The sequence below is a fragment of the Myotis lucifugus genome, unplaced genomic scaffold (assembly GCF_000147115.1).
Source record: "Myotis lucifugus unplaced genomic scaffold, Myoluc2.0 scaffold_23, whole genome shotgun sequence".
In the NCBI taxonomy this organism is placed as follows: Eukaryota; Metazoa; Chordata; class Mammalia; order Chiroptera; family Vespertilionidae; genus Myotis; species Myotis lucifugus.
In genome coordinates, this window is record NW_005871071.1 from 209,536 (window position 1) to 222,862 (window position 13,327).

The 13,327-nt window shown below is 39.4% G+C and overlaps 1 protein-coding gene and 1 pseudogene across 1 annotated transcript in view; one reads left to right on the plus strand and one right to left on the minus strand.

The window, feature by feature from the left end:
• SLTM (SAFB like transcription modulator) overlaps window positions 1-13,119 on the plus strand; it is a 37,799-nt gene extending 24,680 nt beyond the window's left edge. Inside the window, exons 12-18 of the mRNA XM_023751600.1 lie at window positions 928-1,108; window positions 1,844-1,968; window positions 3,266-3,436; window positions 6,607-6,921; window positions 7,030-7,171; window positions 9,330-9,490; window positions 12,062-13,119. Coding sequence (XP_023607368.1) covers window positions 928-1,108; window positions 1,844-1,968; window positions 3,266-3,436; window positions 6,607-6,921; window positions 7,030-7,171; window positions 9,330-9,490; window positions 12,062-12,170 — 1,204 coding nt within the window. The 3' untranslated portion in view covers window positions 12,171-13,119. The remainder of the gene's footprint in view (window positions 1-927; window positions 1,109-1,843; window positions 1,969-3,265; window positions 3,437-6,606; window positions 6,922-7,029; window positions 7,172-9,329; window positions 9,491-12,061) is intronic.
• On the minus strand, window positions 5,547-5,866 carry LOC102438281 (annotated as a pseudogene).
• Window positions 13,120-13,327: the final 208 nt, after the last annotated feature.

Here is a 13,327-nt window from a genome sequence, read left to right on the forward strand (position 1 = left end):
AAAATAAGTTTTAGGCTCAGATTTTTTAAGGTGATTTTTTTGTTGTTGTTTTAATGACATAAATGTCCATTATGTCATTTGAAAGATATTAGGAGTATTGGACAGTTTTTTGTTGTGCAGGACTATCCTGTGCATCATAAGATATTTAGAATCCTTGGTCCCTACTCAGTAAATGCTGGTAGTACTCCATGGTCATTGTAATGATTAAAAATGCCCCTCAGATTTCCATGGGGGATTGAGAACTACTAGGTTGATGGAGGAAGACATACTGAGAGACAAAGTACACTGAGTTCCTTAGAGTGAGGAAATGACAAAAACTATTAAAAGTCTGATATAAGAAGTTAATTCAGTTCAGCAAACATTTGAGCTATCTCCTGACTCAAAAATGCATTTACCTGGAGCCATCTGTTATGGGCTAATGAATACTCCAAAAAAGCCCTTAAGGGCCTCCATTTTATTACATATAACATTTGCTGTAATTCATGTTGATGAGTATAACCCCCAAGTCATCAAAATAAGGTAAACCTTGTTTAAGGACATAGACTGTATACTATAGAAATTTTTGTCAGAAACAATGTAAATTGTAGTTTTGTAAATTTATATATGTAGAATATCTCCTTTTCAAAATGTCAATTTATTAATGGGCTATTATTATAGTGGGATTTTTATTTAAGCAGGAATCATCTAAGAGGCAACTACTGTATAAAATTCAGCTGCTCAGTTGACAGTCTTAATAAATAAGTGACAGTGTTGGGGTCTGTTTAAAGTTTTCTTATTTTGAGTTTTCTTTCCAATTATATTAAAACTACTTAGATTAAGTTAAAGTTTAAAATTGCCAATCTCAATAAAAATTTCAAATTAAAAAATTATTCTCTTTCACACAGTGCTAGCATAATTTAAGTATTTCTAAATACTGATTTTTGTTAGACGAAGAGAGATTGCAGAAAGAGAGCGTCGAGAGCGAGAACGCATTAGAATAATTCGTGAACGGGAAGAACGGGAACGCTTACTCAGAGAGAGAGAGCGCCTAGAAATTGAAAGGCAAAAACTAGAGAGAGAGAGAATGGAACGCGAACGCTTGGAAAGGGAACGCATTCGTATTGAACAGGTGCAGTCAGAAAATCTTTTCATCTTAAATAACTGACCTTTTCCAAACCCTGTGATTTTTGCCCTGAAATTTGCTTTACTTTGGTAAAGCTTCTGTGGAATGAGTTCAGCTAATGAGCATTTATTAAGTGCCCCTGAAAGATAACAATGAATTAGATGCTAGTTAAAAATTAATTCAGTAGTGACTTTGTTCTAGCCAATTGGTAATAACTCAAGCTCTGCAATATCATGGCAGCCTAATAGTCTGAGCATAGGACTATGAGTCCAGAGTAGTTGTAATCCAGGCTCTGTCACTATCCCAATCTTAGAAAATAACTATTTCCTTACATATTATAGTGGGAATGATTTCCCAAGGCTGGAAGGTAATAATGCCTCTCTGCAGAATTGCATCCAGGGTTTTCAGGCCCTTAGTGTCCATATGTTTTAAGAACTCTATTTCTAATTCCCTGTGGGTGCTTTTCTTTGAATCAAATGATTGAACTAAATCTGACCTTCCCAATTACTTGCCAGCTTTTACCACCCAATCAATCTCTTATTTTTAATGTTGCAGAATAGTAACTATAGCCTAGATTACTGATTCCTAGAGTCATATTTGTTTATGTATTTGTCCCAAGTGTTTTGCCTAGTGATTGTCTATGATGGTTTCTTAATGACAGGATTAAAACAAGGTTGCATATATACTTACCTTATGTTTTCATTTTGCATTGGTTGGTTCTTCCTTCTGTGTTGTCTGAAGGAACGTCGTAAGGAAGCTGAACGTATTGCTAGAGAACGAGAGGAACTGAGAAGGCAACAGCAGCAGCTTCGTTATGAACAAGAAAAAAGGAATTCTTTGAAACGGCCACGTGATGTAGATCATAGGTAAATGTTTGCTTTTTTCTTTTACAGTTACACTTGCTGTCTTACTCCTTTCAAGCTAAAACTAACTAGAAAGTATAGGCAACCATCCCTGGAATAAAGAGGTCATGATCCACAGAGATGGGAATGATTGCAGCGCATTATCAAGTAGGAAGAGTCTGCTTTCCTTTCTCTTTCCTTCCTAATGCCAAATGTTTTCCCATTATGATGAAAATACATGGTTATAGTAGGTTTCAGTGGTTGTTCTCAGACCCGTTTTCAACATTCTTACAAGGTACTACTGATAACAAAAATGGATGCCATAGCCCTAACCGGTTTTGCTCAGTGGATAGAGCATCGGCCTGCGGACTGAAGGGTCCCAGGTTCGATTCCGGTCAAGGGCATGTACCTTGGTTGCGGGCACATCCCCAGTAGGAGGTGTGCAGGAGGCAGCTGATTGATGTTTCTCTCTCATTGATGTTTCTAACTCTCTATCCCTCTCCCTTCCTCTCTGTAAAAAAAAAAAAAAAAAAATCAATAAAATACGTTTAAAAAAAATGGATGACATAACTTGGGAAGGCTCAAATATAGATTCTGTGTGTCTGTGTTCATGATTCACAATAGATTTCAAAAATATAATATAATCATTTAATTTTAATATGAAATCTATGAGATTTAGTGGATTGTGTTGAGAAAGAGGTGTAATGAATGAATTGTGCTTGGGACTTAATCCCTCAAAATTAAGTATAGCTGAAAAGTTTGTATACTGCTGGTTAGAATTTTACTACTAGCCCTAGCTGGTTTGGCTCAGTGGATAGAGGGTTGGCCTGCGGACTGAAGGGTCCTGGGTCCGGTCAAGGGCACATGCCCGTGTTGCGGGCTTGATCCCCAGTAGGGGGCATGTAGGAGGCAGCCGATCAATGATTGTCTCTCATCATTGATGTTTTGATCTTTCTTTCCCTCTTCCTCTCTGAAATCAATAAAAATATATTAACAAAAAAAAGCACATTAAAAAAAAAGAATTATACTACTAAAATGGTATATTGAATGTTTTACCTCATTTGTCTTTTCCATCTGATAATTTTAAAGCAGACAGTTTTTCAGCTACTTTCTCTCCTGTGAAATTCCTCTAACACTATATGACTTTACATAATTTAATAATTTGTTGCTAGCTCGTTCTTGTAACAGAATGTTTTGTGTTTTGAGTTCATTAGACTTCTGTATCCACAGTTCCTAGCATGTGGTATATATGACTCCAAGTAAGTGTTGTTTGGTTATTATAATACTAACTTATATAAATGAGCAAATATTTCTCTTCAAGGCGAGATGATCCTTACTGGAGCGAGAATAAAAAGTTGTCTCTAGATACTGATGCACGATTCAGCCATGGATCTGACTACTCTCGCCAACAGAACAGATTTAATGACTTTGATCACCGAGAGAGGGGCAGGTTTCCTGAGAGTTCATCAGTACAGTCTTCATCTTTTGAAAGGTAAATAGGTTATGTTGAAAATTGTTGTATTTAGTATATGAACCTTGCTAGTGATAAGTTTGGTTCTCTTAAAATCTATAGGTCTTAAAGTATATAGGTCAGAACTGAGTGTTCAAAACAAATCATATGTTTGGTTTTTGTTTTTCAAATGAAATAAGCTATGTATTTGTTTTATTTTGTTTGCTGTAAATTGCCTTCACTCTGTGCACTTTTTGGTACATTTGGTGTGAGAACATCTCAAAATATTATAATTCAGGAGTCAAGATGACCTATCCAGGAGGCTGTAAAAATTGGTTTGAATAATTAGAACTGTGAAATGGAACTAGTTTAAAATATGAAACAGATCTAAGAACCAAGCTTAGAAGCTACACAGTAACAAGTGTGAACAAGCTGAACCTGTATTTCCATGGAGAACCTGTATTTCCATGGAGAACCTGTATTTCCATGGAGTGACATTCCCGTTGGCCAACAGGTCCCAAATTCAGTGTAGCTCTTCTTTCCCTTTTCCTTTCTCTCGTGGGAAAGATATTCAGAAACGACCATGGAAAACATGAATCATTGAAATTCACTTTGTGGACCAACTCCTGAAGAGAGAACGGCCACCACTCTAAAATGATTAGACATGTAGTGTTTACATGATGACTTTCTACACTTCGAGAAACCCTCAAAGACTAAACTGCCTATTTAAAAATTCTATTCTAAAGAACCTAAACTTCCTAGCAGCTTTTGTCCTTTTGCAGTAAGACAAAAGACATTGTACTGCCACACAGGGGTCAACCACAGCTAACTTGTCCAGTCAGGATTTACTCTAATGGACAGTTCAACTGGTAGACCTATGTCCATGCATTCTTTATAATGATTTTAGACCAACTTTTTTTTTTAATTTAAATAAGTTCTAGGCTTCAAAAATGTGATGTTTGATCCTTTTGCTGATAGAAGAAGTCTTCCCTTCAAATGTCGAATTTACTAAAATAATTTACATAGCAGTTATCATACTCCATGGAAAAGTCATCAATCCAGTTGCAGACCTTTGTTTTCCTTTACTTTATGTTATGCCCTGTATTCTCCTTTCTAAATATAAAAATGCAACATAAATAATAAAATAGAACATAAATAAAAATTTAAAAAACACCATTATCCTGGCTGGTGTGGCTCCATTGGTTGAGTATAGTTCTGTGCACCAAAAGGTTGCCATTTTGATTCCTAGTCAGGGCACATGCCTGGGTTGCAGGCTCGATCCCCAGTCAGGGCATGCAGTAGGCAATCAATGTTTCTCTCCCTCTCCCTCTCCCTCTCTCTCTAAAAAAACAAAATCTTAAAAAAAAACACCACAAAACCACAAACACAAAACGCCCTCATTTTATTCATGAGTTCTGTGAACTGTCCAAATAATGCCTGTGAATGGCAGCAACTTCTCTCAGTCATTCAAATCGCTCATGTTTTATAATACAGAATTTATAAGGGACAGCTAAAGAGGATTGTAATATGAAGAAAATTGAGAGGTAGCCAAGGAAAAACAACTAATCAACTAAAAATTGCCATAATAACCCAGATTTAAACAAAGAATAAATTTGTATCTTGGATAACATGATAAAACTTCAAGGTAACATCACAATTTATACTAGATGGCTTTACTAGTATATGAATTAATGTATTAGATTTATTTCTTCTACTGTAGCTGCAAATATATTAAACAATTATTTCTTCACTCATTTCTCTTTCCCCTAGTGGTGGCATTTAAAACTGAGTAACTGTATTTAGCACTCATTAATTTAGAAAATATAAAAAGGCTTTAGGAAAATAGAGACAGTAGATTCATTTTCATATACTACTTGTTGGAGTGAAGTCTCCTTTTGGGGATACTGGTGAACAGAACATTTTTTTGGTCTGAGTTACTGTTTTCTGGGCTTATCTCAGACAGATAACTCCCAAATCTTATGTAGGCCCAGATTATCTTGGCAAAATTCTCCAGCTCCCAGCACACAGCACAGCGATTTTATCTGTTCTCTTTTTGCATGTTCAGTTTTGTTCCTGGGAATATGATTCAGTATTAAAAATTAGTTTGATAGGCCACCATAACAACGTTAAGTAGGTTGGCTTTATCTTCTTCTTTTTTTTTTTTAATCCAAAATGTGTTTATTGGGATGGTTTCCCACTCATCTTGATTTGAGGTGCTTCTAGTGCTGCTTCCTTCTGAAGGAGCATCCTTCTGTAAGCCTTGCTTTTCCTCCTGTTGGCTGACAGAGAACAGTGGAGCAATCAACACACATGGCTAAAGACAGTGGTGATTTCATAGCAGGTTGGGCATTTTATATCCATGAAGTAGGAATTAGGGCTCTGCACCAGGTGTTTCTTCTTTTGTTTCCTCTTCTCTTCTGGAGAGGGATGGAGGAGATGCTTAGCGAAAGGCACCGCCGGAAAGGATTGGCTTTATCTTAACCTTTAAAACTAAGTGGGAGTACTATTAGCTTTGGATGTGCCTCAATTGTTAAGAGCAGTGAAATATCCTTCAGGTTGGTAGTGCCTTGAATGTTTGACATAATCCCTCCTGGATGCTAAAAAACCAACCATCATGCCAGACATTTACCTCAGTTTAAGAGATTATGAGTTATCTATCTATATAAAAGCCTAAGTGACCATTACAACCAAACAACCAGAACGACCAGGGGGCAGATGCTCAACGCAGGAGCTGCCCCCGGGTGGTCAGTGGGCTCCCGCAGCAGGAGCGCAGCTCAGCCAAAAGCCAGGCTCTCAGCTGGCGATGGGAGCCTCTCCTGCCTCTGTAGCAGTGCTACAAGGTGGTGGCGGCAGGCGCAGCAGGTCTGGGATGAGCGGTGGTGGAGCTGCGCCCAACCCTGGCTGGGGCTCCTATCCGGCCACCTGCTGCTTTGGCACTGCTACATCCCTCAGGCCGAAACCTGGCAGTCCAACATCCCCCGAGGGGTCGCAGATTGCGAAAGGGTGCAGGCCAGGCTGAGGGACCCCACCCATACACGAATCTGTGTACCAGGCCTCTAGTAATCAATAATTGTGGATATTTTGGTGGCTTTGCCTTAAGTTAATTTTTACAGAAGATGTAACTATTGTAGGTTTTGTAAATAAGGTTAAGAAGAATAAGGCCAAGTAAGTCCTTCTGAGGACCTATGTTCTTTGTTTTGGATAAACAATAGGCGAGAACGCTTTGTTGGTCAAAGTGACGGGAAAAAAACACGTCCTACTGCACGAAGAGAAGATCCAGGTTTTGAAAGGTATCCCAAAAATTTCAGTGATTCCAGGAGAAATGAGCCTCCACCACCAAGAAATGAACTTAGAGAAACAGACAGGCGTGAAGTACGAGGGGAGCGAGAAGAGAGGAGAACTGTGATCATTCACGATAGGCCTGATATCACTCACCCGAGACATCCACGAGAAGCAGGGCCCACTCCCTCTAGGACCTCCACCTGGAAAAGTGAAGGAGGCATGTCCAGTGACAAACGGGAAGCAAGGTATTTGTGTAGTTTCTAATGCCTCTATGGTGGTATATATTGCATTTGGGTTAAAAGAAAGTTAAAATAGAATTTTGATCGCATACCTTTTGGGGTTTTGTTTAACAGAGTTGAAAGGCCAGAGCGATCTGGGAGAGAAGTGTCAGGACACAGTGTAAGAGGGGCCCCACCCGGGAGTCGCAGTAACGCTTCCAGCTATGGCAACAGAGAAGGAGAAAGGGTCATTACAGACCGAGGGAGTGGAGCACAGGTAAGTGCTAATGAAGGTTTATGCTCAACTCTTCGGAAATCACTTTAGAGGACTTATCATTTTTTAAAAAAAAATATATTTTATTGATTTTTTACAGAAAGGAAGGGAGAGGGATAGAGAGTTAGAAACATCGATGAGAGAGAAACATTGATCAGCTGCCTCCTGCACACCCCCCACTGGGGATGTGCCTGCAACCAAGGTATATGCCCTTGACCGGAATCGAACCTGGGACCCTTGAGTCCACAGGCCGATGCTCTATCCACTGAGCCAAACCGGCCAGGGCGAGGACTTATCATTTTGATGTGACCTAGATTGGTTGATTAGAATGACTGGGAGACTAGTTTACTGTAAAAAATCTTCATATTTTTCATATTTTACTGTCAGTAGTTGAACATCAGTAATTCAAAGAAGTTGGATATTAACCCTGAAATTCTTGTTCATTTTGTTGTTGTTGTTGTTGTTGTTGTAGTTGTTATTAATCGTCCCCTGAGGATATTTTTTCTGTTGATTTTTAGAGAGAGTGGAAGTTAGAGGTGGGGAGAGAAACATCTGTATGAGAGAGACACATTGATTGCTTGCCTCCCATACACACCCCTACTGGGCAACTGAGGTATGTGCCCCCTTTTTTTTTTTTTTTTAATTTAATAAGATACTCAGGTTTATTATCTGATTTACATTTGACAAAGCAAAGGTAGGTGCAACAAAGCTGTTTGACAAAGTCAAGCCCCAGTTATCAAACAAAAGTATTTCCCTGGCTGCCCCAGAAGGCACTTTGCCACTCCTAAGTAGCTGTGCTCCGCAGTGCAAACCACTCATTGTAGACACTGTGGTGCCGCACTTGGAGTCTAGGCCTGCAGGCACCCGATGAGGTATGTGCCCTTGATCAGGAATCGAACCCACAACCCTTCAGTCCACAGGCCAACGCTCTAACCACTGAGCAATGGGCCAGGGCTTTTAGGGACTTTTTTTACTAGAAAAAAATTTAATCCCTTGGCATTCTTGCTAATACCACTGTATACTTTCTGATAGTTTAGAGCATTTATGACATAAATTTGGGCCTGGTGGCATTATCAGCTTTAATGTTTCTAATAAGTGGAAATATTCAGTAGATCATTTTATTGACTGTTTACCTGTAAACCTTAAGCCTGGGTATATAATCAGATATCCTGCTGTAGTTAGAGTGAAACCAAGGCAGTACTATAGACTAGCCCTATGCATTCAGATATTCATTTAGGGAAGATGTCCTGGGAGAGATCCTGTTCCTCCCTGGAAAATTCTATTTTTCGTCAATAAGTTGTTCTACCAGTGTTCTCTTTAGGGTTCCTTTAGCTCTATTTTCTGTGAGCTAAGTATCAAAAAGTTTGACTCTTCTTTCCTCAGCTCCTAGGTTCTGTGGCTTTTGTTTCTTTGTGTTCAGTATTCTGTTTTTTATAGTCATGGATATAAGACCTTGTCAGAGCCATAGCACTAACTAGTACTCTATAAAATAAGATGACAGCTCCTGTTTTTATGTGCTGTTCACATGTTGATCATATACCCTAATTTGTCTTAAGGTTAAGACCTCTCACTATGCTTTCTTACATATATAGATCCAGGCATTATATAGAGATCCAGAAATACTCAGCATTCACAAAATACTTGGGTGCTAGAAGGTATAGAAATGGAAGTTACAGTGCTGAATCATTTCCCCCTACCCCACCTTCTGTAGCTTCTTAATGCAAAATAGAAGGAAACCCAATAGAAGGAAACCCTTTACATTTGTTGTTGTATTAGTATTATTAATTCTTTTTTCTTCCCAGACATCTTACTAATTTGCTTCTAGTGTCCTGGCCAGGTAGCTCAGTTGGCTAGAGCATCATCCCAATACACTAAGGTTGTGGGTTTGATTCCTGGTCAGGCTGGTCAGGCGCATAACAAGAAGCATCCAAAAAAAAAAGAAGCATCCAGTGAATAGATAAATAAGTGGAACAACAAACCAATGTTTCTCTCTCTCTCTCTCTCTCTCTCTCTCTCTCATCTCTGTCTTTCTCTCCCTTCCTCTCTCTAAAATCAATAATAAAAATTAAAAATAAGTAAATAAATAAAAGCATACTAGCACAAGTAAATTGGTGTGAGGCTGAGGGTGTCATCACTTCTCTTTTAATATGACCTTCTTTAGCACTATCCTGAAGAGCGACGTGTGGTTGAACGACATGGACGGGATGCAAGCGGACCAAGAAAAGAGTGGCATGGCCCACCTTCTCAAGGGCCTGGCTATCATGATGCAAGGCGAATGGGTGATGGCCGGTCAGGGGCAAACATGATAGCCCAACATACAAGGTAAGTAGGTAATTAGTTAAAAATTTTCTGCCAGCACACAACCATATCTTTATCCTTTCCTTAAAGGTCATGATAGCTTCTGAGAGATTGGATAGCAACACCCCTTGCCCAACTATTTCCCCATATTAACTCAAAATCTCCAGGAGATTTTATGCAGGGCAACTGATGTTAATTTTCGCATTTATATTCCTCATGGTAAGTTAATTGATTGGCATTCTGGCATATTGATCTAGATAGACGCCTGAAATGTATGTCAGAATCCGGTAGATAATGAACATTAATTTCAAGTTGGAACCATCTTCTTGTTCAATATCTGTCATTCCTAAAATTCCTAGAAAGGAAGAAGAAAACTGAAAGTCTGTTCTGCTTCCTCCCTTTTCAAATAACTCTAGCAAAACTGGTGGACATTTAACCCACAGCCTGTTCATAGGCTCAGAGGCAAGCTTTATTTTCTTTTCACACCAACCCCCATAGGGTCCTTCAGCAGGCAAGTCTTTGGCCTCTTCCTCTCTTGCATGCTCTTCTTTCTTTCCCATTGACTCGTCTTAGAAGACATATTGGGTTGGCTTACTAACCCAAGTTTCTACTATTCTATTGGGTGCATCTACCATCAAATTTAAGTGTTTATTTCTACTTGTGCCTGCACAGCCTCATCACTCATTCTGTCCTTGGTTTTTGAAGGTCACCAATGCCTTCGTTTCTTGATAAATATAGAGTCCTTTATTATCTTAGGTCTTGGGCACTATTTCTCACTACTGCTTTTTTGTGTTTGTTTGTTTTTTAAACACTCTTTCTAATGCATCATAATTTCCTTTCTACCTTTTTGATCCAATTTGCTGGCTTCTTCAAATGGAGTTCTATATTGTGATCTCCATGTAAATGGCCTGCTGTTTCCATAAATTCAAGGTCACATCCAACTCATTCTTTTCCTGTTTCAAACCTTCATGTCCCAGTTATTGCCTCTAGCTTTTTTAAATTTGCCAGTGCCACTAATACCTCATTCACCCAGACTGGAAAACCATGGGCCTCAACTTTGTCTATCTTCATTCCTAGTATAAATTTCTAAGTATGGTTCAGTTTTTAAAAAACATTTGTTAACAGCTATGCTTTCTTCCTCATTTCAGCTTCTATTCAATATTCCCAAATTAGTCTTTTTTTCTGCTCCATTATTCACACTATTTCTAAATTTAACCACTGGAACTTTAAAATATATATATATGGTGTGGTTTTTTTTCTTTTTTAATTTCATAGAGAGGGAGAGAGAGAAACATAAATAATGAGAGCGAATCATTAATAGGCTGCCTCCTGCATGCCCCCTACTGGGGATCAAATCTGAAAGCTGGGCATATGCCCCAACTGGGAATCAAACCCATGACCTCCTGATTCATGGGTTGATGTTCAAGCGCTGAGCCACACCCGCCGGGCTGAAACTGTTTTATTATACCATTTACTTGCTCCAGAACCACAAGCAGCTTCTCTAGGTCACAGGAGCTAATCCAGATTTCCTCAGCCTGGCAGTCAGACCTTTCTATAACTGGTTTTATTCTACTTAATAAAACCCATTTCACTGTAGGTTTTTATCTCCCAAAATTTAGGGTTTTTTGGTGAGTCTTTTTCATATATATCTATACTAATAAAAGGGTAATATGCTAATTAGACTGGGAGACCTTCCCGGAGACCTTCCGGACAAAACCATGGCGGTGGGGCCGAGGCAGAGGCAGTTAGGGGCGATCAGGCCAGGAGGGGAGGGCAGTTGGGGGCGAGCAGGCTGGTGGGGGGAGCAGTTGGGGGAGAGCAGGCTGGTGGGGGTGGGGCAGTTGGGGGCGAGCAGGCCGGCAGTCAGAATGGTTAGGGGCAGTCAGGCAGGCAGTCAGGTGAGCGGTTAGGAGATAGCGGTCCCGGATTGCAAAAGGGATGTCCCGGATTGGAGAGGGTGTAGGCCGGGCTGAGGGATCCCCTGCCCCCCTGCACGAATTTCGTGCACCAGGCCACTAGTATATATATAAAATAATCTCTATGTCAGAGGTTCAACTTCCTAGTTGATGCTGATTTGGGGACCACACTTTGGGAACCACTGCTATAGTCCACTCATGTGTATACCCTTAAATGGCTTTCTATGAGGTAAGTTCAACTACCCAAATTCAAGTTCTCCCTCCACCATTTATTAGCTCGATGCTCTTAAACAAGTTACTTAACCTCCAGATGTCAGACTCTTCATCAGTAAAGTGGGATGGGTAGGACTATTGAAAACAGAACTTACTTAATATGGGTAGTGCGGGTGAATTTCCCGCCAAAATATAAGATGGCTCTGTCTTTTGGTTTTGTTCCATCCACCAAAAGGCTTTTTTTTTTCTTTTGCTCCTTTTTCAGTAATGCCTCCCCAATTAATAGAATTGTGCAAATCGTTCATCAGTAAAGTGGGATGGGTAGGACTATTGAAAACAGAACTTACTTAATATGGGTAAAGTACAAAGAATAGTGCCTGATAAATTATAAGCACTTTGTAGGTATTAACTGTAATTTTTTGTCCTTTTGTTCTCTGACTTTTTTTTTCTTTTGCTCCTTTTTCAGTAATGCCTCCCCAATTAATAGAATTGTGCAAATCGGTGGCAATTCCATACCAAGAGGAAGTGGCTCTGGATTTAAGCCATTTAAAAGCGGGCCTCCACGACGATTCTGAAAATTAGCTCTCTGCCATGGTTTCAAAATAATTTATTGAAATCTCCAGTAAACTTTATTTGACTACTTATGAAGAGGACCTCTGACTTGCTTGAGAGTTCGTTCAGACTTTTCTTTATTCCCCTTTTTTAAATTTTACCATGATTGCTTTTCTCAATTTTGGAGAAGATGTTTAAATAGTTCTGTTGTAACTTTTAATAGTTTTGTGTATCATTCAACTTTTTTTTCTTGTAGCACCGAGACACATTGGAAAAGATTGTAATCAAACCATTTTATTACCGTGTGAATAGAAAGGGTAGTTTGCAGCTGTGTGGTGGTAGTTTCATTTGCAGCCTGGCTCTGGTATCAGGCTATAGAGTTACATGTCACCGAGCATTTTCAGCCTCCGTTTTGAAGGCTGTATAAGCTGAAAAGGTCTGCTGTCTAATTTTTAGAGAATACAATTGTTCCTTGCATTTCTGAGTATTATGTAACCTATTTTTTGCAGAAGGTACTGTTACATGAAGTACATCTGTGTACCCTGGTTTTAAAGAATGTACTCTTTTTGAAATAAACCTTCATATTCTGTATAGTTGCTAAAGCGTTGAGAACCTTCTTAACTGTAAGGAGAACCTGAGAACCGAGTTTCAGTTTAGCATAGCAGCATCCTTGTTCAGGTTTGCATGGTGTGAGACCAGACAGGTTAGTGAAACCTTGGCGGTGAGGTTGGTATCACTGAGGTTCTTAGGATGAGTTGTGCAGGTAAGTGCACTTTTAGGTAATCTGTACTGTTTGATGGATAAATTCCAACTCTGGGAATTATGTGGGTATTAATGTTTCCATGTTCCCAACCATGTTGAGAAGTGGAAAAAACCCAGGTTCTAGATGGGTGAATCAGTTGGGTTTTGTAAATACTTGTATGTGGGAAGGCAATGTTGTCTTTTTGTGAAAATAAAAGTCCACACCTGGAAGTGTATGTGTCTTTGTTTCCAGCTTTCTAGGCGTTAGTCCTCCAGCCCTCTCTGGAGTTAAACCCAAAGTAATGGACAAGGTTTAGAGCAATAAAGGCAGTCTTTTGGTCTTTGTTCCTGAGAATAAGTCTAAGTTTGACTCTTCACCTCAGTAGCTGGACAGTACAGTCTTTTTTGAAGTGTTAGAGATGCATCCACTAATCTTAGG